This window comes from Parasteatoda tepidariorum, chromosome 10, assembly GCF_043381705.1.
Source record: "Parasteatoda tepidariorum isolate YZ-2023 chromosome 10, CAS_Ptep_4.0, whole genome shotgun sequence".
NCBI classification, from domain to species: domain Eukaryota; kingdom Metazoa; phylum Arthropoda; class Arachnida; order Araneae; family Theridiidae; genus Parasteatoda; species Parasteatoda tepidariorum.
The window spans coordinates 49,653,101-49,675,780 of record NC_092213.1 but is presented as its reverse complement, the minus strand read 5'-3'; the positions used below and the strand labels follow the sequence as shown (position 1 = coordinate 49,675,780).

The 22,680-nt window shown below is 30.5% G+C and overlaps 1 protein-coding gene across 1 annotated transcript in view; it reads left to right on the top strand.

Moving 5' to 3' along the window:
• Positions 1 to 22,680, top strand: part of LOC107447032 (esterase E4) — a 44,284-nt gene that overhangs the window by 18,624 nt on the left and 2,980 nt on the right. Inside the window, exons 2-9 of the mRNA XM_043051829.2 lie at positions 2,203 to 2,343; positions 5,460 to 5,613; positions 7,268 to 7,453; positions 9,800 to 9,990; positions 13,710 to 13,872; positions 14,738 to 14,931; positions 15,745 to 15,901; positions 17,399 to 17,528. Of these exons, the coding sequence (XP_042907763.1) occupies positions 2,203 to 2,343; positions 5,460 to 5,613; positions 7,268 to 7,453; positions 9,800 to 9,990; positions 13,710 to 13,872; positions 14,738 to 14,931; positions 15,745 to 15,901; positions 17,399 to 17,528 (1,316 nt within the window). The remainder of the gene's footprint in view (positions 1 to 2,202; positions 2,344 to 5,459; positions 5,614 to 7,267; positions 7,454 to 9,799; positions 9,991 to 13,709; positions 13,873 to 14,737; positions 14,932 to 15,744; positions 15,902 to 17,398; positions 17,529 to 22,680) is intronic.

The following is a 22,680-nucleotide window of genomic DNA, read 5'->3' as shown; positions in this document are numbered from 1 at the left end:
ACCCCCTATAATTTTGAAAGTCAGAAATATGAATTCATCGAAAAAAAGGTATGTTTATTCAGAGAAAGTACGCTTTTGCTTCGTATTTCCTAACTTAAAATATAGTCTGCCCTAAATAATTAGCATATTTGAAGTTACCTCCTCGAACCATAAAGACTGAGTGAACAAACGTGAATCATTAGATCAAAAGTTATTCAAAGCTTTTTTCTTTTGCTCACTGTACATTAATATTAAACTAAAATTACTTTCTTTTGGGAATTTTTGTAAAAGAAATTGAGTAATACGCAAACTAGTACACTTTTTAGATAATCTGAATAGAATATCTTTAAACAATTATGTGGAGAATTTCTGCCATAGAAGGCGATGCCTTGGGCACCACTAACACATTACATAACTTACTATTTTCAAATGCAAAATATTTGCGTATATTACGTCATTTGATGAAGAAAGCATATTTCACCTGTCTTTTTTTAAGCAAGTTTTCTCTTTTCACGCTTAAAGCCAAACAAACATCAGAAAAAAGGATATAAGCTAACAATCATATTGGTAAACCTTGAACTCTGTCAAAACGAACCAAGTCCTCCAAAGAAAAAGTTAACTTATTTTTCGCATTTGCAAACTTAATCTTTGTTTAGTAATTCTTATTTTATAATTATACAGTGCATCATAAAAAACTTATGGATGAAACTCAAAATTTAAAATCATGTATAAAGATTATTGTCAAATTTAAAATTAGATCCTAATATTTAACCTAATATTTAATTATTTTGCTCAAAAAGTAAATTTTAATTATTTTTTCAATAATAAATGTAAAATAAGTTTGAGTAATGAAGTTTACAATTGGGTATTTGCATTTCAAGAAGAAGAAGATCACAGACACCCATACATGTGACATATGACGTCAGCTCTTGCTCTTTATAATCGTGTTAAGCGTCTTAAAGTTCAGCTAAGTTTCTTCACATTAAATTAGAATGTTAATTAACGTAAAGTTAATTAAATACAACACCGTATCGTGCATCGAATTTGTTGAAATATAATTCTTTCTCGGCGTCTTCTTTTACTTAACTTAGATTTATTATTCGTTTATGTGTCTTATTGTAACCATGATATATTTTTGTATCACGGTTACAATAAAGCATGGCTTCGTGCCTGCCTTTGTGTTAAGAAATATCTAGTGAAAAAATTGAAATCCTTATGAAAGATCTTTGTGTAAGAATATTGAATGTGTCAGAGAGTTGATATTTTTTCGGACTTGGCTTTCGAAATAGAATGGAAAGAACAGTTGCTAACGTAAACAAATGCCACGTTTCAACAACCAATACCCACAGTACGTCACTTGCATTTATCCCATTGTAAAGTTTATAATTGTTGAAAATTGAAAACGAGATGTGTTTTATTTTTTCTATACTAAGAACTTTAGAATTGAAATTTTATATTTTGCACTGCTAAAACCTTATTGCTGTTGTTGTAGAAAACAAAAATACAGCACATTTTAAAATAGGAAAGTAAACTTTGGAGCTTACGATTCGATAAACTGTCCATTCTTAGAAATCATTTCATTTTTAAGATTATAAAGTTTTCAGCTTTGAATAACATGACATGACAAGACTAAACTCGAATTTTTCTGAAACATGTGCATGACATGTTATAAACCCTTTTATTGCAAATTTGTAAATTGAGAAAAATCGGAAAGCTTATTTCAACTCATCTTAAATACAAATACAGAATTCTAACATAAAGGAACAGCCTTAATAACATTTCGCTGCAGATCGTATTCTACAAAAGCAAGCTGACCCATCATGGTCCAGGCTGTCCACTCATTTCAAGGTTGAAATAACACGCGAGCAAAATAACGTCGTACAGTGGACAAGTGAAGCCGGAAGGATGACCTGTTCTACGCCATTCAATTTTTCTCCCGAAATTTCTATTTGTTTCCGGTTTTTGGTTTGTTATTGGAAAATAAAAATGCATTATTGTTTTTCGATGTTTGTAAACAAATCAACCTATACCTCGTATGTGTACTCTTCACTCATTCAAGGCTCTGTGCAAATGCAGGAAATTATGAATCAAGTTCATAAACGACAGAAAAAAAATGGAATTATGGCCCTTGAAATTCTTTGTTTCGAAATGAGATACTGAAATAATAATTGATGTAACATTTTTATTCGTGTAAAACTAATGAATGTAAATGTTTTGTTTCAGGAACCACTCATGTATCCAGGCTGGGCTGGAACTCTGGACGCCAGAGATTACAGATCAGTCTGTCCACAGATTGACCTTCAAGGTCGTGTAAAGGGAAATGAGGATTGTTTGTTTATCAATGTGTTCACCCCCAATATACCTGTGAGTCTTTTTTTTTATCGAAAACCAAAAATGAAAGTTTTAATTATGACAATACAAACATGATTTCTCTGTAAGAAACATTGAAATAAAATCTCGCCACAACAGCACTGTAAAGAATTCTGGATAAAACTACGGTAAAAAGTACTCGAAACCCGAGTGCAGCAACCATAAAATCCATTATTTACTGTAAAATTCCATACTGTTACATTTACAGTAATATTTAATAATAGAATTCTGCCATTTTGAATTAAATAGTACAATAAAAACTGCAATATATAAGATTTTTGATTCATAAAATTTAATTTTATGATTCTGTAAAATTTTATACTGTTACATTTACAGTAATATTTATTTAATGATAGGATTTTGCAATTTTGAATTAAATAGTACAGTAAAAACTGCAATATATCAGATTTTTGATTCATGAAATTTTACGGTAAAGCGCACCAGAACTCAGGATGCACGCACTTTTCCTCATAATTTGATCCGGAAATTTTTACAGTTGGAAATCGAAAATGACCGACGCACTGTTGGTTGAATCACAAGTTGTCCCTGCAAATTTAGATCATATTTTGTTTCGGGATCAGAATTAATTTGTTAAAAGTCTCGATAAAGCACTCACACCCTACATAAATGGCGAAGGTCAATTCTGGATATACCTTATTGATTCGATTACAACGATTTCAGTGTTAATAAGAATTATCCTCACGCAGGGCTATAGTGCTTTGAGACTGAGAGTGATGACATACAGCTGGCTATATTTGTTTGGAGAATGAAAAATGTCAACCACCGTAGGATATTGAAAATATCCTCCTTCAAAGTTGTCATTATGAGAATCATCAATATCTCGAAATCTGATTTAGATAGAATTTTTTTTATTTCATTTCTGAAAAAAAAAACTGGCCTATTGGAAAACTTGCCCTTACTCCCTATATCCAGGTACTCTATGCAAGACGGATTAGAGTTCAATCGCTGTCGTTATTATCATGTGTTTGGCCTTCTTCTCAAATGCGGGATCATCAAAGAACAATCGACAAACAATCCATTTTTTTCCCGCACACTTTTGGTTTTCTGATTTGGGTTCAGGATTACGCGATTATGTGAAGAATAGATTGCGTTAGGTAACACGATTACGTCAGGTAATCGGTGCGATTACGTGAATTAGTACCTGAGGAATAGGAGTCTGAATGTACATTCGAAAAATGGATGGGCTATTCAATGTTAGATTCGGCAAATGCTTCGGCTATTCAATGCGTTTGGATTATAAAAAAAAACTGTTAAATGGACTTTGGGTGAAATGAATAAAATATTATCAATTCTCACTTGCTTAGTATTTCAGATTTTTTTAAAAAGAAAACTCTTGTCAAGACATTTTGCTTTATGGTTTTTATCATGACATTTTTTCCTCCATTTTCCTCANGTTGTCCCTGCAAATTTAGATCATATTTTGTTTCGGGATCAGAATTAATTTGTTAAAAGTCTCGATAAAGCACTCACACCCTACATAAATGGCGAAGGTCAATTCTGGATATACCTTATTGATTCGATTACAACGATTTCAGTGTTAATAAGAATTATCCTCACGCAGGGCTATAGTGCTTTGAGACTGAGAGTGATGACATACAGCTGGCTATATTTGTTTGGAGAATGGAAAATTTCAACCACCGTAGGATATTGAAAATATTCTCCTTCAAAGTTGTCATTATGAGAATCATCAATATCTCGAAATCTGATTTAGATAGAATTTTTTTTTATTTCATTTCTGAAAAAGAAACTGGCCTATTGGAAAACTTGCCCTTACTCCCAATATCAAGGTACTCTATGCAAGACGGATTAGAGATCAATCGCTGTCGTTATTATCATGTGTTTGACTTTCTTCTACATGCAACACAAATGCGAAATCATCGATGAACAATCGGCAAACAATCTATTTTTTTTCCCGCACACTTTTGGTTTTCTGATTTGGGCTCAGGATTACGCGATTATGTGAAGAATAGATTACGTCAGGTAATCGCTCCGATTACGTGAATAATTACCTGAGGAATAGGAGTCTGAATGTACATTCGACAAATGGATGGGCTATTCAATGTTAGATTCGGAAAATGCTTCGGCTATTCAATGCGTTTGGATTAAAAAAAACTGTTAAATGGACTTTGGGTGAAATGAGTAAAATATTGTCGATTCTCACTTGCTTAGTATTTCAGATTTTTTAAAAAGAAGACTCTTGTCGAGACATTTTGTTTTATGGTTTTCACCATGATATTTTTTCCTATATTTTCCTCGCATCGTCAGATGAACAGCTAAGCAGTTTTTACATATATAAGGGAATTTGAAGTGAGAAAAAAATAAGCCAAACTTGAAAAGGCATTTCTAAAATTAAAATAATAGTTTTATATCACAGTTAGTCGGAACATATTTAGTTCCATAAAAAAATATAAATAAATAAAATAAATTTAAAAATTTTTTTACGGAGTTTCTCATTAAAATTGGATTATACTTATTTTTTTGAAGTTTACCCATTTATATATAAAAGCAAGCTTTGATCGTAAAAGAATGTTTACCTTCTACGAAAGTTTCTTTTGTTGGGAAATTGTATGTTAATTTAACGTTAAAAAAATGATTATCTAGCTTATGCCGTTAAAAACTGCACTAGTTAAGTTTTACTACAATCTGCCTTAGAGTCTGCTGCAAGTTGTAGGACACTAAACTACTCGGTTTATAACAAAAGGTCTAGTAAATTTGTTGAGGTATTCCAGTGGTTCCCAAAATGCTCCGTAATCAATGTTGAGATCAATGCAGTGAAAATATGATATAGTATTTTCACTGAATGCAATATGTAAGTATAATATTTTCACTAAATTGACATTTAAATTAATAAAACAGCATGTTTTAGATTATTTTAATTTTGGCGAGTGGATTTATGGATTTTTTGTTCTTTTTTTTAAAAGGATTTTGAAAATATTAATTAAGGGGCGTTGATTACGGATAACCAAGAATTTTCTTTTGTTGGATACCTGAAATTAATAAGAGATCCAATAATTTTAACGTTTGTTACAAGTTTCTTTGTGTGAAACATTATTTCTCATCCACCAATGCTAATTTTATTTAACCTTTAGGCTACAGGATCATTTTCATCTGTCACTTATCCCGTTATGATCTTCATCCACGGAGGAAATTTTGAAGAAGGATCAGCAAATATTTATGGTCCGGAAAAACTGATGGATAAAGGAATAATTCTGGTCACTTTCAACTACAGGATAGGTGTATTTGGTAAGAAGCTGTTTTAATCTTTCACAGTACTATGACGACTGTTTATTTTTTTTTTCAGAACTAAACTAATATAAGTAGATATGGAGGTGACTATTAATATTGTTTGGATGCCAGGCTCATGAAGTATAAAATAATAATGTTTAAATCTAAATTAGCTATGAAAAGAGCGTTTTAATATTTACCAGTAGACGTTAGTTACATGAAATTCCAATTTTAAAAGATTATAAAAAAATTAATCTGATTAATTTTTGCAAGAATTGTTCGAACCCTCTCGCACCCACTTGAGTTATTGCTTAGTCTACAACGACGTTAAAATGATTCCCGGACGGATTTGAAGATGTCATATGGGCTTTTGTCAAATCGACTACATTTCACTAGTTATTTATAATGATCCCATAGAAATACAAGACGCGCAGTAAAATGAAAGTGAAAAATAAATAAATAAAATAACATAATAAATAAAAAACGTAATTAACAAGTTAACTTATTTACATTAGTAAAGTTATCTTATTTAATATTGATTGGTAGCCTAAATTGAGCATACTTGTTTCAATTTCAATTTTAAAATACTTCTATGTGAAAAACTGCGTTACAAATACTATTTTAATAAAAATATTTATGAAGTATCAAGAAACTATTAAAGTTCGAGATTTCAACTATTGTGATTTTAAGATACCTCAGTTTAATTTATTTCATAACGAATATTGTTTTAATAAAAGCATTTATAATTCCTTAAGACTAGCAAACTCCTCAATTATATGTCTCTGAAAAGGGAAATGTAATAACTGAAGAGGGAAAAAAATCTAGCAAAAAGAGAAACATAGAGAGAGAGTGATTTACATAAATCTAAATTGATATTTCAGATTTATTCATGTCAATGTAAGCGAAAAGTATTCTATGGTTAAAAATTACTTATTTCTAATTTATTTTTAAAAAAATACAGAACATTTACATTTTTATGTCATCTTTCTCTTAAGTTTCTCAATACTCAACACCAAACCTCATTTACTCCTCATATATAATTCAACAATACTTTTAGCTGAGATTGGGTGAAATTATTCACACCTCAAATATACTTATTTGCTTGAAGTGTTAAAAAAAAATAGCCCGTATACCTAAAAAAATAACCTATCTAAGCTGGTCTCTCTAAAGTAGATTTCCATCAACCTAAAAACAACCTCAAGTGTGAATAAAACAACTTCATACACCTTGATTATACCTCTTGGGAGGTTGATCATTTTAGGTTGTTTCTAAAGTCAATTTCAAATAAATCTCAAATCAACTTCGAAAACACTTTAAATTTTTGAAAGAGTAGTTCTCGAACTTAAAAATACATTTCAATTAATAAAGTAAGTAATATCAATAATACAAGATGAAATAAAATGCGTAAAATAAAACAAATACATTCATAACCCATTAATTATGTAACAAACAAGGAAATAGTGCTTAGATAATCCTCCATAAATCAACATAGAAGGGTAAAAATCACTTCTTTGTCAGAAGAGAACCCTTAAGGGTAGTCATTACTGAACACTCTGTTAATAAACATCTTTTGTATCTTTTGTTTTAGGGAACATTTAGCCTTTCCTAATCGTTTTATCCCCTATTTTAACCCTTAATTTCAGAAAGAATAAACTTTTTCAATTTCTTTCAGGTTTCTTAAGCACTGGTGATCAAGCCATTTCCGGTAACATGGGATTAAAAGACCAAGTTTTAGCCATTAAATGGGTGAGAGAGAACATAGATCGTTTTGGTGGTGATCCTAACGCTATCACTCTTTTCGGACAAGGGTCAGGAGCTGCAAGTGTATTCATGCATATACTTTCTCCCATGAGTCAAGGTTGGTTTTCTTGAAGTACTATAATTGTTTCGCAATTGTGTGAGTAAGTGAATGAGAAAGTAAGAATATCGAGGAAATTTTTAAAATGAGATTACTTTTAACCCTTTATTTACTAAATTATTAAAAAATTAGCAAAAATGTGTGTGTCACATTAAATAAGGTGTATTTTACACATTGACTTATTCTTTTTTTAAATATTAAATGGTATTTTCTAATTTGTGAAAAATATATTAAACTTTTTGTCACATTAAATAAGGTCTATTTTTTTAATAGTCAATAGTATTTTCAAATTTTTCATAAAATTTTTAATTCGGGATTTACACCAAATTTTAAGTAAAGTTAAGCGCTTCAGACTTTGTAGTGAATGGTGACTGGTGCACATTAAATCTGTTGAGTCACAAAGTCCTCCATGTTCCCATAACAAATCAATACCTCTGGGGACACTGAATTGGAGATTGATAGTTCTCTGGTTCAGGTCAGAATTACAATTTGTGGATGAATGGATGCATGATTGAGTTCGCCCTGTCAACGGATGTGACGTATGGAAGTGGCAGATGTCGAATTTTTGGCCATAGATGGCGCCACTGGAAAACAAGAACAATCGCACCCCTCGGCCTTAATGGTTGACGACAACAACAACATTTCAGATTTTATTTTATAACTAGTTGAAAATGTTAATGAATAAAGAAGTATGAAGGACATACTTACAAAATCATCGAGATAGAAAGCTGAGAATTGGGGAATAATAGAATGACGTTTTTGAACAAAATATCTATAGCTAAATTATTCCACAGGTGGCGTTCAACTTCAAACAATCATGTGTGGTCAAATAGCAATGAAAAACGGAGCGTCATATTACAGGAACAGACAAGTTCCGATGGGACATTTCGTTCCGTTCCAATGCTATATGGATATAATAATAGTGGGACTTAAAAATCCCGTCAGTACATATGGAGTTAAAGTTCTTCATATCGCTTTCATCACTAGAATATTTATTTTATTTTTATATCAATTTTATTAATGTCTAATAAATTACTCTTTTACGTGTGACAAAAATTCAATTCTTATAATAATTATTTATATCATTGGTATCATAATTATTTTCCTTTTACTTTATTTATTTATTTTGCAATATTTATTTTAATGCTACAAATGGAAACTTGCTTGTAAAACAAGGAAAGATTGCATACAGGCGGATAGGTACTATAAGATATATTTTACTGCGTATTTATGAAGATATTTTATTAAGTAACGGCTTCACATTTACCGTTTAATTTTCTTTTCGCTCTTACTAATCATTTCTTCACTAAATCTAGTTCGTTAAGAATGCTTTTCATGGGTATAAATTACCAATTAAAATATAATGTATAAATTCATTAGTATATAAATAAATATATTATTTTTAAGTGGGAAAAAATTGTGAATTACCCAAATATGCAATAAGAAACAAGATGCTCTGCAGTCACCTCCGTTAATATGAGTTTTAAAATCATTACCAAACATATAAATCAAAAAAGAACACCATTAAGAGTATCAAATTATCATTTAAACGAGGAAGAAACAAATACTCAAACAAAATCTGTGGAATTCTCATTGGGGAAATGAAATAAGAAAGAAACACCAGAACCAGTTTGATTGCCTAACTTAAAAGATGATTGTAATAATCGCTTTTGACTACATTCTTTTTCCACTGGCGATCAAGCAAGTTTTGTTGCTTTCAGCCCTGACTGCTTCGGTTTTGATTCATTACATTTTGAGAGTACTTTTGTTCTTTCCTCATTTAAATATTAATTTGCGATCTGTAATGTGTGCAATTTTTTATTCCATTTTCGACAAGCTAGGTAGGTACTTTATTTACGTCGAACTAGAGCTGCATAATGGGCTATAGGCTACGGTCTGAGAAACATCCCTGAGGATGATCTGAAGACATGCCATCGCAATTTTGATCCTCTACGGAGGGGATGGCTTCCCTGCCTTGGTAGCTTAACGACATGCGCGTGAAGTCGCGCACTTTACGGTAGAACAGTTCAACGAGCACCGATACCACGCACCCTCGGTCCCTACTCAGGCTGATCGAAATGGTCACTAACCAGCTTACTGACCGCAGCCAGTGATGTTTGACTTCGGTTTTCTACTGGGGACCGTGTCTTTACGATTAGTCCACTACAACACCCATTTTTGACAAAGATTTTGAAAATATATATAATTGGCAGTCATTGCAGAACACCTTGTATAAAACCCACCTTTTTGTGTATGTGAGATCTAACAGTAATATTCGAGTATGTTTTGTTTTATCCCTTTACCCCTCCAAATGAGAGTTTGATACTATATTCTACCCTCTTTCAGACTTGTTCAACAGGGCCATCATGCAAAGTGGTTCAGCTCTCTGCGATTGGGCTTTAGAAGGTGATCCGCACGGCTATGCTCGAGAAATTGCACAGCGATTGGGTTGCTCAATCAGCTCATCGGCAACTATACTTGACTGTGTTAGACAAAAAACTTTTCAAGAGATACTCAATGCACAAAAGGATAGTAAAGTGAGTTGTCGTTCTTAATTTTTTTTTTTGGAATGGAATATTTTAAAGTTATCTTTTTCTATTTATTGAACGGCTCTTGGATACCTATGTTTTTCTTTGCTGTCTACACGATTTTTTTTTTCTTTTTCGCTCAAAATTTTTAAGATTTTTGCTTCTCTTGGGCTTGAGACTTTTCGCTGTACTCTTAATTTTCTTCTTTTTTCTGATGTTTTATTTCTTCTTTCTTAGAGGCTATTTACATTTTGACTAAAATAATTAATCACATAACACGTTTAGAACAATGTTAAATTAAAAAAGAAAAACCCGGCTGGAAATTAGCTCTAATATAAAAGAATAAAACTCAAAAATAAAAAAAATTGCTCACAAAGTTTAGTATACTGAACAAGTAATCTTCAAAACTAAATTTTTCAATCCAATTTTTCTTTATCGATTAATTGTAAAAGAATATACTTTTAACTGTTATAATTTTAGATTCTAAACGCATAATTCATCAACTTCTACTCATACTATATTAGCATATCATTGTTAAACTATTTTTCTTTCTTCTCACTCTTTCGCGAGTTTAATTAAACAAATTAACTCTTAACCCTTAAAGGCACACCTTTGCATTCAACATATCAAGATAAAGCTCCAAATTATGAAAAATGAGTAATAAAATCTAATATATTAATCAAGTAATCTAGAAAACTAAATCTTTCAAGCTTAAAAGTTTCTTTATCGAATAATTGTAAGAGAACGTACTATTATAATTTTTTGCTCTAAACTATTCATCAACTTCTACTTATATTAGCATATCATTGTAAAGCTATTTCTTGTTTCTTCTCACTCTTTCGCGAGTTTACGCAAAAAAAAATTAACTCTCAACACTTAAAGACACACCTTTGCATTCTACATATCAAAATAAAACTCCAAATTATGAAAAATGAGTCATAAAATCTAATTCATTAAACAAGTAATCTAGGAAACTAAATATTTCAAGCCTAAACGTTTCTTTATCGAATAATTGTAAGAAAACGTACCTTTAACTATTATAATTTTTGGCTCTAAACACATAATTCATCAACTTCTACTTATATTAGCATATCATTTTTAACTTTTTTTCTCACTCTTTCGAGTGCTTACGCAAAAAAAATTAACTCTTAACACTTAAAGACACACCTTTGTACTCTACTTATCAAAATAAAATTCCAAAATATGAAAAATGGAACATAAAATTTAGTATTACTGGACAAGTAACCTTGAAAACTGAATACTTCCAAGTCAAAACTTTCTTTTCATCAGACCCTGGTATCACGCACTGGTTTATCAAATTCAGTGTATCCATTTATCTCCTCCTCGGTTATAAATCACCCGCAATGAATTATTCAGTTCATTCTTTCCTGGAATAAAATAATAATCCGATTCCTTGGAATAACGGAACGAAAGGGAAATGACCCCGTTTATTAGTCCCCAACTAAACAGAGAAAAGTAATTTCATAATTTATTTGAAAGCAGGTTGTATAAGGTATATTTATGATAAATGATTTTATTAAAAGAAATAAATTTGTGGTTTAAATGTTTTGTCGTTCGTAAAGCTTAAATGTGTAAATTTAATAAGACTATAAAATAAGATTTTTTTTGTATGAATAATATAGTTGATGATGATAAATGTTTTTTGAATATAATTAATTTCTATTGTAGTCCTTTATTTACCATTAAAATGGCAAAGACAGAGGAGGAAATATTTAATATGCTTTTAATCATCTTCAGTTAATTTGAACAAATAAGCAAATGATGGGTATTTACTGTTCTCGACAATATTTTTAGATACAATGCTGCTGCCCAATCATAGAGAAAAAAGTACAGTAATTCTGCATTCAGCATTCTTTAAAAAGTAGTTTAATGTTAGACGTATGTCTAATTTTAGATTTTTGGGAAAATATCTTTGTTTATGTGTAATTTACGCTGCTTGATTTTTTTCTGCATTATCTCAATTAGTTTGAATCTGTTTCAACAATAATGAAAATATATTTTAAAAACATTAGTAAAAAAAGGCAAGTATATAGTACTTAAGTATCTACTTATCAAAGATATTAACTGCATAATTTTATTGCCTTGGATTTTTGAGAAAAATTTGCTATTTCACCTTATCTAATAGAGCAATAATTTTATTTTCCACGTTTATTTTAATAGATAGTGCTATCGAAAAAAAATTCATCTAAAAAAAATTATCGAAAATGCAAAAATCGAAAAGTTAACCTCAGATCTTAAAGAGCGAGGGCGCTTAAAAAAAACTTTTTAGTAGTGAAATACTTAAGGATTATAACACATTTTTATGGTAACACTTTTACATTAAAATTTAAATAATTTATAAAACAATTTTTTTACTGGAAAATTTGTAAGAATAACCAATTGAGTTATAAATGGAAAAAGGAAAACCTGTCCGATATTTTTAGTTTAAAAAATTTATTCATTTTTAAGTTAATAAGGGCACAAATTGTATAACAGTTATAATATATATCTTGTTAAATTTTATGCTTTGAGCAGAATTGATGAAAGTGTAAAATTCTTTTCATTTTCCAAAAAAATTGTCCTATTCGTCCATTTTATTCCTTTTTTGATATTTTTTTTCACACTTTAAGAACCTGATTTTTTCTAAAATGATATCAATTCTAGTTTTACGCAGGCAAATCCCTTTTGTAAATGTGTGCAAGCATTTAGAATATTTAAAGATTTCCTATGCATTAAAAATTACCACTTTAAAATAAAATAAAAAATTTTAAGAAATGCATATTAGGCAACAGACACATGGCACCATAACTCCTGTTGAAATGTAAAGATTCTTTCTAATCGTAAAGTAGTCGAAATTTCAATTGGCGATCGATTTGGCGATTAAATGATATGAATTCTTCTTAAACGATTGAAATATGTATCAGGCATAGTGTTCAAGATGAAAATAAAAACATTTTAATTAGTCTGAAAAAGGATCAGAATGTCGATTGGCAGCAAATTCAATTTACCAATACATGGCAACAAGTTCTTATTTTCGAGGCCGGAAAACGATTTATCAGGTAGAGTTTCAGCAAAAAATTTGAGTTATTCTGCTCTAATTAGAAGCATTTTCTGACTGTACTTTTAACACTTTGACGCAAAATTTTTATTAAACATATTTTTTTTTCATTATTTTTGTCAAAGTAAGTGAAAAACATTATATTTAGTATTTTTATAATTTATGGTTATGAATGGTTTACAGCACGATCTGCGATAAATGTANTTTGCTAATTATGCTAGGCCTATTATAATTAAATTTTTGAATATGAATGAAAAAATATTTTTTTCAGACTTTTTTTTGGATTTTATATTTTTGACAGCATATATAAATCAAATATAATTCAAATTATAAAAGAATTTTTTAGTAACTGTTAGACTGTTTTTTACATTTAAAAAATACCGAAACATATTTTTATTTCAAATTAGGTTGTCAGTAAAAAAAATTAATAAAAGGAACATTGGTGTCCCATCTACATCAAAGGGTTAACTCGTTTGATTTTGATCTTTCTACCTCCTTTTCAAAACCATTTGACACGTTTGTTTTATTAGTTTAAGCTTGCTAATAAGATTAGTTAATACTTGCAAAAGGTCAAAGGTACATACTTCGCATGCAGAGAAACTGTTTTTTATCTCTTTTTATAGATTTCTTCCCGATTGAATTAAATAATATGTTTTCTTCATATCTTCAGATCTTTGGAGATTTTCCTTTAAGAGCTGTCCCAGTTGTTGAAAAGAGTGGCGACAAAAGATTTCTGACAGACACGCCTTTAAACTTACTAAACGCTGAAAATTTCAGAAGAATACCTTTAATGGCTGGAATAAACAGAGATGAAGGGGCTTTCTTTTATCCTTGTAAGTAACTAAACAATTTCATAACTTTTTTTAGGGGAATGCATGGAAGTTAAATCCAATTTTTTTCAAAACTATTTTTCCAGAACTGTGATGGCTCAGGGGATAGAGCTTTCGTCTTCCAATTATATGAACGGGGTTCGAATCCCAGCGATAGCTGGTCGATACGAATTCCGCACCCGGTTTGCACCGACCACAGTGCCGACGTAAAATATCCTCAGTGGTAGACGGATCATGAGTTAGAGTCCCCTTGCCGTCAGGTTAACCGTGGAAGGTTTTAGTGGTTTTCCTCTCCATGTAAAGCAAATACGGGTTAGTTCCATCAAAAAAATCCTCCACGAAGGCAAATTTCTCCCAATACTTGAGCCAGGAGTTTCCTTGTCTTCTGGATTGGGTTCAAAATTGCAAGGCTACGGAGTTGAACACTAATAGTCGTAAATCCGAAAAAATGGGTAGGCTGTTCAACGACGATTACAGAATAAAATAAAAATATTTTTCTAAGTTTTTGTTAACATAAAAAAAAGTTCCAAGTTTTGATTTTATTTGATAGCATACATTATTTGTCCGCTGTTAACATTATTGTTTTTTTATTTGCACTATAAACTACACTTCTGATTAATAATGTATCAAGAGCGAATAAACCCCTTTACTTAAGGGTGTTTTGATCCATTATGCGGTACGCATAGTAAATTAGCCATTAAAACAGCAATGATTAAATGTCTAAGAAATGTTACTAGGAACACTTTGTGTCTAAAAAATATATTTATGCATATAGAACTGCAAAATTATGTTGTTATTAAGTTAAATAGAACAAAATTTTATAATGTGCCTTCTTCAACCTCGTAATAACATTATTTTATTTTTACAGTGCTCTTGAATACATATCGAGATGCTCTGAGGGACAATCCGAATTTCCTCCGAACACATCTAATTCCAATGTTCATTCTAACTACGACAAACATAAGAGGCAATGTGGATTCTGTATCAGAGACAATAATGTTTGAATACTTCAATCGCATCAACCACTCCAATGTATCCCAAATTTTACAACCCTTCATAAACGTAAGTTCTTCCATAAAACTCTTTCTTCCAAAAAATAAGTGAAAATGACAATGTAGCAACTCATGCCACAGATATTTGACAATGTATTTATGGATGTGTGTATTTATGTTCTTATAACGTAGCTATTTTTAATATACCTATAAAACGGATTAATATTAAAATATTCCATTACTTATAAAGATAGCTTCTCCGAAAATTCCTGCTCTTTTTAGATATTCCAGATAAACTAAATTTGAAAAAAACTGCATACTAAACTGCATAAACTACATGTTCGAAGATACTAGAAACCAAGTCTCGATTTCTAATGAAAGGCTGTATGATTCTTTATCTCGTTGAAGTTTAAATTGAAAAAACCCTTAAACTTTACGCAAATTTCCCACGAAGAGAACATATAATTATGATAACATATATTATTTACAAATAATACAAACAAAAAAAAACAGATAATTAAAACAAAAACAAAAAAAACTTTATATCATTTTTTTTTTTTTTTTTGAGACTGAGGNTTTTTTTTTTTTTTTTTTTGGATTCGGCCGATCTTTCGTCCTACAGTTCATTTTACCTTATCTCTTTACTTCATTTACAGTTCAATAAAAAAGTTCACGTGCGCAAACTTTTTTCAATAAAAATACGTGAAAGAAAAATATAACCTCTTCATCAGCTCACACGATTATATCCGATCACGCTTTTACCTCATCTTGCGCTTCTGTTTTCATAATTTGTAATCTGGCAATTTTATTACAAAAATATTTATTTTTGAATCTTCATTTATAAAAAATAAATCATTCTTCTAATAATAATTTTTTTTTCCAGATGTCGACGGATGCTATGTTTACCGCATGCAACGATATAACAGTGCATTTATATGCATCTAAAGGTGCACCAGTTCATATGTACACTTTTGAATACAGGGGCGAGAATAGCATGGTCGAAATAGAACACGGCACACCCATTGCTTATTTTGATCCAGGTAAGAATGAATTAAAGGCATGCTAGTCACATTAAGTCTAACGAACTTGACCGCAATTTATTTTTTTAAAAAAATGGAAAAAGAAACTGAATTTGAAATAAGAAAAAGTAATAAAAAAATAAAAAATCATAAGAAGCATGTAAAATTAGTAAAATAGATACAGAAAATAATTGTTTTGTAGCGAGATGTTTTAAAGTCAGATTTTTGCTAATAAGGAAACGTTTCCAAACTAGACTTATATGATTGCACGAAATTTTTAAATGCGTTTGTGGAAACTCAAAATAGCTACAGTAAAAAAATTAGACCCAAACTACTGTGAAAAAACTGCAAAAAAAAGCATACATTTTAGTACTAAAATCAAAATTACTTATAATTATCACTAATTTATTAATCCAGACTGGAGATTAGATGCAGGGTAAGTTTTACAAGTAAGTTGTAATTCGATTTTATTATTATTAATTCCTAAATACAAACTGCGAATTTGAAATATTCTTAAGCGTTTACTATAACACTAAATTTGAAATATCACTTTTAGATAAAAATTTGAAAAGAAGCACTTTAATCTAATTTTTAAACATGTATTACTATAAAGTAGTACCAAATCAAACTACAAAGTAAAACTATCAAATTACTTACCCTTTGAAGCAGATCGGACACCAGCGTCCCTTTTATATATACATTTTTATGACTTTCTAATTACAAGCAAAAATATATTTTGGTATTTTTTGGTCATAAAAAACAGTTTTAAGAGCTACTAAAATGCTATATTATCGGAATTATATAAGTACTAAAATATAAAATCCAAAAAAAGTACTTAAAAAAATATTTATCATTCATATCCAAATATTTATCAATAATAGATTTTGCAATAATTTATTTAAGAAATTTCAATGATGACTGTTTCGCTTATTGTAAATAATCTCAAATAAGTTCGAATTTGAAAAATTATCATTATAGCCGTGTTTGAAAGGTTTTTACCTTTAACGCAAAAGACACAGGAGTTCCAAGCTGTAATAAATGCTGAACGCAATATTTTCACTTAAATTAATTAAAAATAATGAAACAAGTATGAAAATTATTTTAAATAAAAATTCTGCGTCAAAGAGCTAAAGATTAAAAAAAATTTATTAATTCCATACAATTCTAATTCTAAAATACAGCATTGTTGTGTATAGTTTTCAAACATAACCCATAATTTATCCTTAAATCCAAACTATAATTTTAAACTTTTCTTCTTCTCAGTTAATCCGTAATCAAATTTAAATTATCAGTTTCATAAATTTGGAACTTTCCAACAAAGCATTTTTATTATAATTTATAAATAGGTCTTATCATTACTCACCAGAATCACCATCCAATTGATAAGACACGAGAAATAAATATTAATTCCAATCAACGCTTCTGCTACATGATCACCGAAGCATATACGTTAGAAAGCGATATTTTGGGATGACTTAACAAATCCTTGTAACCCAAATTTTTATTTTTTTCAACTAGGTGTTTCACATGGAGACGAATTGTTGTATCTATTTAACTTAGACGTAGAAGGACTCAGACAGCCCTCTTTATTAGATAATTTAGTTAGCGGACGTGTTGTTTCCCTTTGGACGGATTTTGCAAAATTCGGGTAAGTTCATGGATTTTTGGTTTTAACTTAGAAATATGTAAGAATTTCTTCGAACAATACACCTCTAGAATATTACGATATCAATGACACAAGGAAACGCGAAACTATCTTAAGGAGACTATCTCAAGATTATCGAAACTATCTGAAAATACATTTTTCTACTTTTTAGAACATATTTTCCCGTAAATAGATAGATAGATAGATAGATGAATGGCCGCCTTGGTGCCCAGCCTTGATATTGTTGTCTATACCCATTAAATTTGGATTCCGGCAATTTTTGTTTAGTTTCAGTTTGGGGTAATACAGTGTGGGCATCATGAATTATTTTAGAGACAATTGTGAGCCATTCAATTGGGGTTTTGGGTTCTTTTAAAACCAAAACTGTTTTAACTTGTGGGGACAAACCTATAGATAGACCCTCAATTATATGATCATTACTTAATTTTTTTATGACCAAACTCTACCTTTTAAGTAAAATATAAATTCGGGTCTCTAGTTTGGAAATCATTNAGCCTTGATATTGTTGTCTATACCCATTAAATTTGGATTCCGGCAATTTTTGTTTAGTTTCAGTTTGGGGTAATACAGTGTGGGCATCATGAATTATTTTAGAGACAATTGTGAGCCATTCAATTGGGGTTTTTGGTTCTTTTAAAACCAAAAGTGTTTTAATTTGTAGGGGCAAACCTATAGATTGACCCTCAATTATATGATCATTACTTAAACTTACTAACTCAAAAATATTTGAATACGACCTAACTAATACGACTATACGACCTAACTCAACCTTTTCAGTAAAATATGAATTCAGGTCTTAAGCTTGGCCAGAAAATTTTAAATTTTGAAAATCATTAAAGCCAAAGGGAGGTGAAAAGTAATGCTCTTGAAAAATTTCTACTATTTCCTGATAAGAATCACAATTTAAACGGTTATTAATATATAATTTCAAAGCTGAACCTTTAATGAATTTTCGAAAATTTTTAAATTTCCATTCCTCATTTAATTTAGCATCTATAGTTTGCTTTTCGAAATGTTTGAGTCAGGCTGTGAACTGAACACCAATGTCGGGCTCAAAGATTAATATACCTGGTTTATCCTTTGATCTATACCTAAATTTTGTAATCTAGCATCTAATTCATTATCAGTATTAGTATTGGCTTTAGAATTTTCTTCCATATCGAATTTGTAAGTTTTGCCACATCGTAAGGGCATTCAAACATTAAAATAAGTTTCAATTATTAAAAATAAAATTCAGAAGATGAAAAAAAAAATTTCAAATATTTGAATAGTTTATTTTTCTTAAAAACCATAATAAAATAAAAATTTTAATTTTAATTATTCAATCAATAAATCATATATACTGTGATATATAATGCAATAAAAAGACAGTGATTCCTTAAAATAATTTGAATATTAATTAAAATTATAATCATACGAATCAAAAGTGTGAAAAAATATATATAATGAAAACACTAAATTTTAATATTATTTTAATTTAAACGAATAATATGGTTAACCATTGAATAAAAATATCAATAAATAGAAACATCATCAAAATATAAATATTAATAACCATATATTTATATTTTCGAATTTCAAGATATTAGCGTGAATGATTCAAAAGCATTCACGTTTCAACTGGTACAGAAAAATCCAATAGAGAGTACCGTTAAAAAATCAGAGCACGATTTGTCAAATAAATATCACTTCTAATTAAAATAAATTGTGTAAAATATTTACCTTGTGGAATCATTACTTGATTATATCAAAATAATTTGAAATATTTAGAAGAAGAAAAAATTTAGATAAGGGTTTATCTATCTTTAAAACAAATAATTAAACCAAAACACTGAGTGATGTATTGTTATTTTCTTGACATGTTCAGAACAAAAAACCCTTCTTCTTTAGAAAATATTTGTTTAATTTGTCGCTTGCTTTTGAGGTCTGAATCACTTCTGTGATTTTCCTTTTTAATGATCCATGGAACTCTAATGGCTAAAGTTAGATTTGAAGGGGGGGGGAATGTCCGTTAGTCAAGAGATGAGGGGGAAAACACATGTTGGAAGAGAAAAAATAATAATAATGTTATTTCTCTTCGAATCGGTTCAAATTCTTTGTCATTTCACGAGGAGTGAAGAAATAATATTCACATTCTTTATAAACACTTCTATTGTTCAGTGATGACGGAAGTTAAAAAACAGCGAGAGAAAAAAAAATAGTCAATTGTTGAGGCAAAAACAAATCAGTTTTGGGTAGGCCAGTGCTTCCCAAAGTATAGTACGCGTACCTCCAGGGGTACGCGCTCTTATGCGAAATATCTTGCAACAAACGAAAATTTCACGAAATTTTATTTAAAAACAAGGCTAGCCATGAAAATTTACGATTACGTATTTTTCTATTAGATATTTTGTGCAGAGTTAACAGTTAATAATTAGTGGTGTCAACAGCCGGTTGTGATTTTTAACTTTTGAGCAATTTTTTTATAGTAAAAAATGCATTTATTTTTTTATTAGTGGTACAAGCGTTACGAAAAATTTAGAAAGGGTACACCAAAGTCATAAGTTTGGGAAACACTGGGGTAAGCAAAATCAGACCAGGCAGTGTTGAGATCCAATCTCCAATGGTAATGACGAGAGCGTGGACATCAGGCACTACTAAAATTTTCAGCGGGTACTAGTGAGGTGGGACCCATGAAGGAGGAAAGTCCCAAGAATCTCTAAGCACTCCTTGGAACCGGAAGAATGAAAGTTTCGATTGTCGATTAATGTTGATTCAATAATCAGTGTGAAACAGGTGTTTATTTATGTAACGGAGCAAACCAAACTTTTTTCTTTTCTTTTGTACTGTCTTTTTCTTCTATGACAGCTCCATTCCCCAGCTAAGTGATCGGTGCTCTCCGGGTACTTTTTCGTATCTTTTTATTTATATACTTGAAAGAAGCATTTTAGTAATATCCTGCGCCCGTTTCATCAGGTCTTTATCCTGCTCGGCTTCTAAGGTTTGCAGTCATGGACGTCGTGTGAGCAGAACAAACAGGCACAGGATTTAAAAGAGAGCAAACAAGTTTATTTCATTTAATCATTTTGAGATGAATGACCAGAGAGCATGTGGCACAATTTCATCGTGCTTCAGCCTGAAATCTTGCAAAGAAAATCCGTATAATGCTTCGATTTAGGGAAAATGGGAAATCTTATTTGGTTTATTAAATAGGTCGCGCGATTCCCACAAAGAGTAAAGGGGAAAATGTCTTACTTTTAATTAATGCATTCTTGAGCCAAAAATAAATTTAAGGACAGGATGTGAATTTAAAAGTGTGAGAAAGTGTTTCGATTAGAATAATAAATTAAGGAAAGGATTTACAGAAAAGAAATAACATAAAAAGATTAATTGAAGCTTTTCATATTACATATATAATTATATAAGTTTGCGACATATGAAATGTCGGATTTTTACTGTAAATTTAAATGAACATAACTGTTTTATAAACTATTTAATTAATCAAAATAAAAACCATTACGATTAACACATTTTTGCAAACGTGATACTAGTTTTTGGATACCACTTTCATAAAAATTAAGCTCTCTGGTGTCAATAAAAGATTGTGTCATTTTTGATCTGCTCTAGATTAGTGAACTTTTTATCACGGAGAAAATTACCAAAATATTTAAAGTCATAATCAATTGGTGATATGCCCGGTTTATGTGGTGAACGTTGTATTTTATTTCCGCCAATTTGTTTGCGAAGATTTGTTCCATTTTCATTCACAGGTAATAATTCTGTTTCCTTGTCTTCTGGGTAGGGTTCAAAATTACAAGGATACAAAGTTTAACTTTGACGGCCCTAGACTCAAAATTGGGTCAGATGTTCAACGCTGGTTATAAAATAAAAATAAAACATTAAGGGAAGGTAGGGAAAAAAGATTAAATATTGCGTTGCAACCCATGGCAGTGAGCTGTATCCTTACAGTACAGTACTTTATGGTAATATCGTATCGTTGGCGACTAATTTAACACTCTATACACACCAGAATAATTATGCTACTGTAAAAAAGTTATATCTGAGCCTATTCGACAATAATCAATAGAAATCTTAATTCAAAATAAAGATAATTTCGATAAATAATTGTACCAGTTCAAAGTTGCACCCCCAGAAACTTCGATATTTCCGACCATGGGTTGCTATGCAATTTTTAATATTTATGGTGTGCCCTACTTGCATTAATAATTACAAGACACCCTATAATTAAAAGATGCACCAGCGGCTACTAAATATGTTTTTGTCTGTTTGTGTGCAATTTATCACTTAGTCACTTTAATCACTTAGAGCAGTGTTTCCCAAAGTGTGGTACGCGTACCCCCAGGGGTACGGGAACAGTTTAGCGGGGGTACGCGTTCTTATGCGAAATATTTTGCTACAAACGAAAATTTCCAAAAATTTTACTTAAAAACAAAGCTAGCCAAAAAAATTTACGATTAATTATTTTTCTATTGGCTATTTTTGGAGAGTAAACAGTTAATAATTAGTGATGTCAACAGCCAGTTGTAATTTTTAACTTCTGTGCAATTTTTTTATAGTAAAAAATACATTCATTTTTTATTAGTGGTACGCAGCGTTGCGAAAAATTTAGAAAGGGTACCCAAAAGTCATAAGTTTGGGAAACACTGACTTAGAGAATAAGCTTGCGTCCTTAATTTCGCCCAGACAGTCATTTCATATTATTTAATAGTAAAAAGCTTCGGATGTCTTTTTTCATTAGCACAGATCCTGCTAAAACTTTTTTTTGAATTTTAGATCCCTTCCTTCTCTGCCAAAATCATTCACATACCCTCCTATCTAATCAAATGATTCCGTTATCCATAACCAATATATGGAACATGTACAAAGAAGCAAGTGGTTAAAGAATTGGACTTCGGTCCGAAGGGTTGGGGGGTTCGATCCACGACTCCACTACGACGTACCGTGTACATGCGATAGACATAATCGTAAAATCTTTGGAATCGAGAGTCTTGAGGTCGGTACTCGAGTAGTACCATGGGTACAGAGATCTAAAGAAAATTTCCTTCCCCTTCAAATATGTGCCTAAATTGAGGAAGTGGTCACACAAATGCGTGGTGCTGCCATCTATTTGTGTAGCTAAGACGTACTTTCGTCC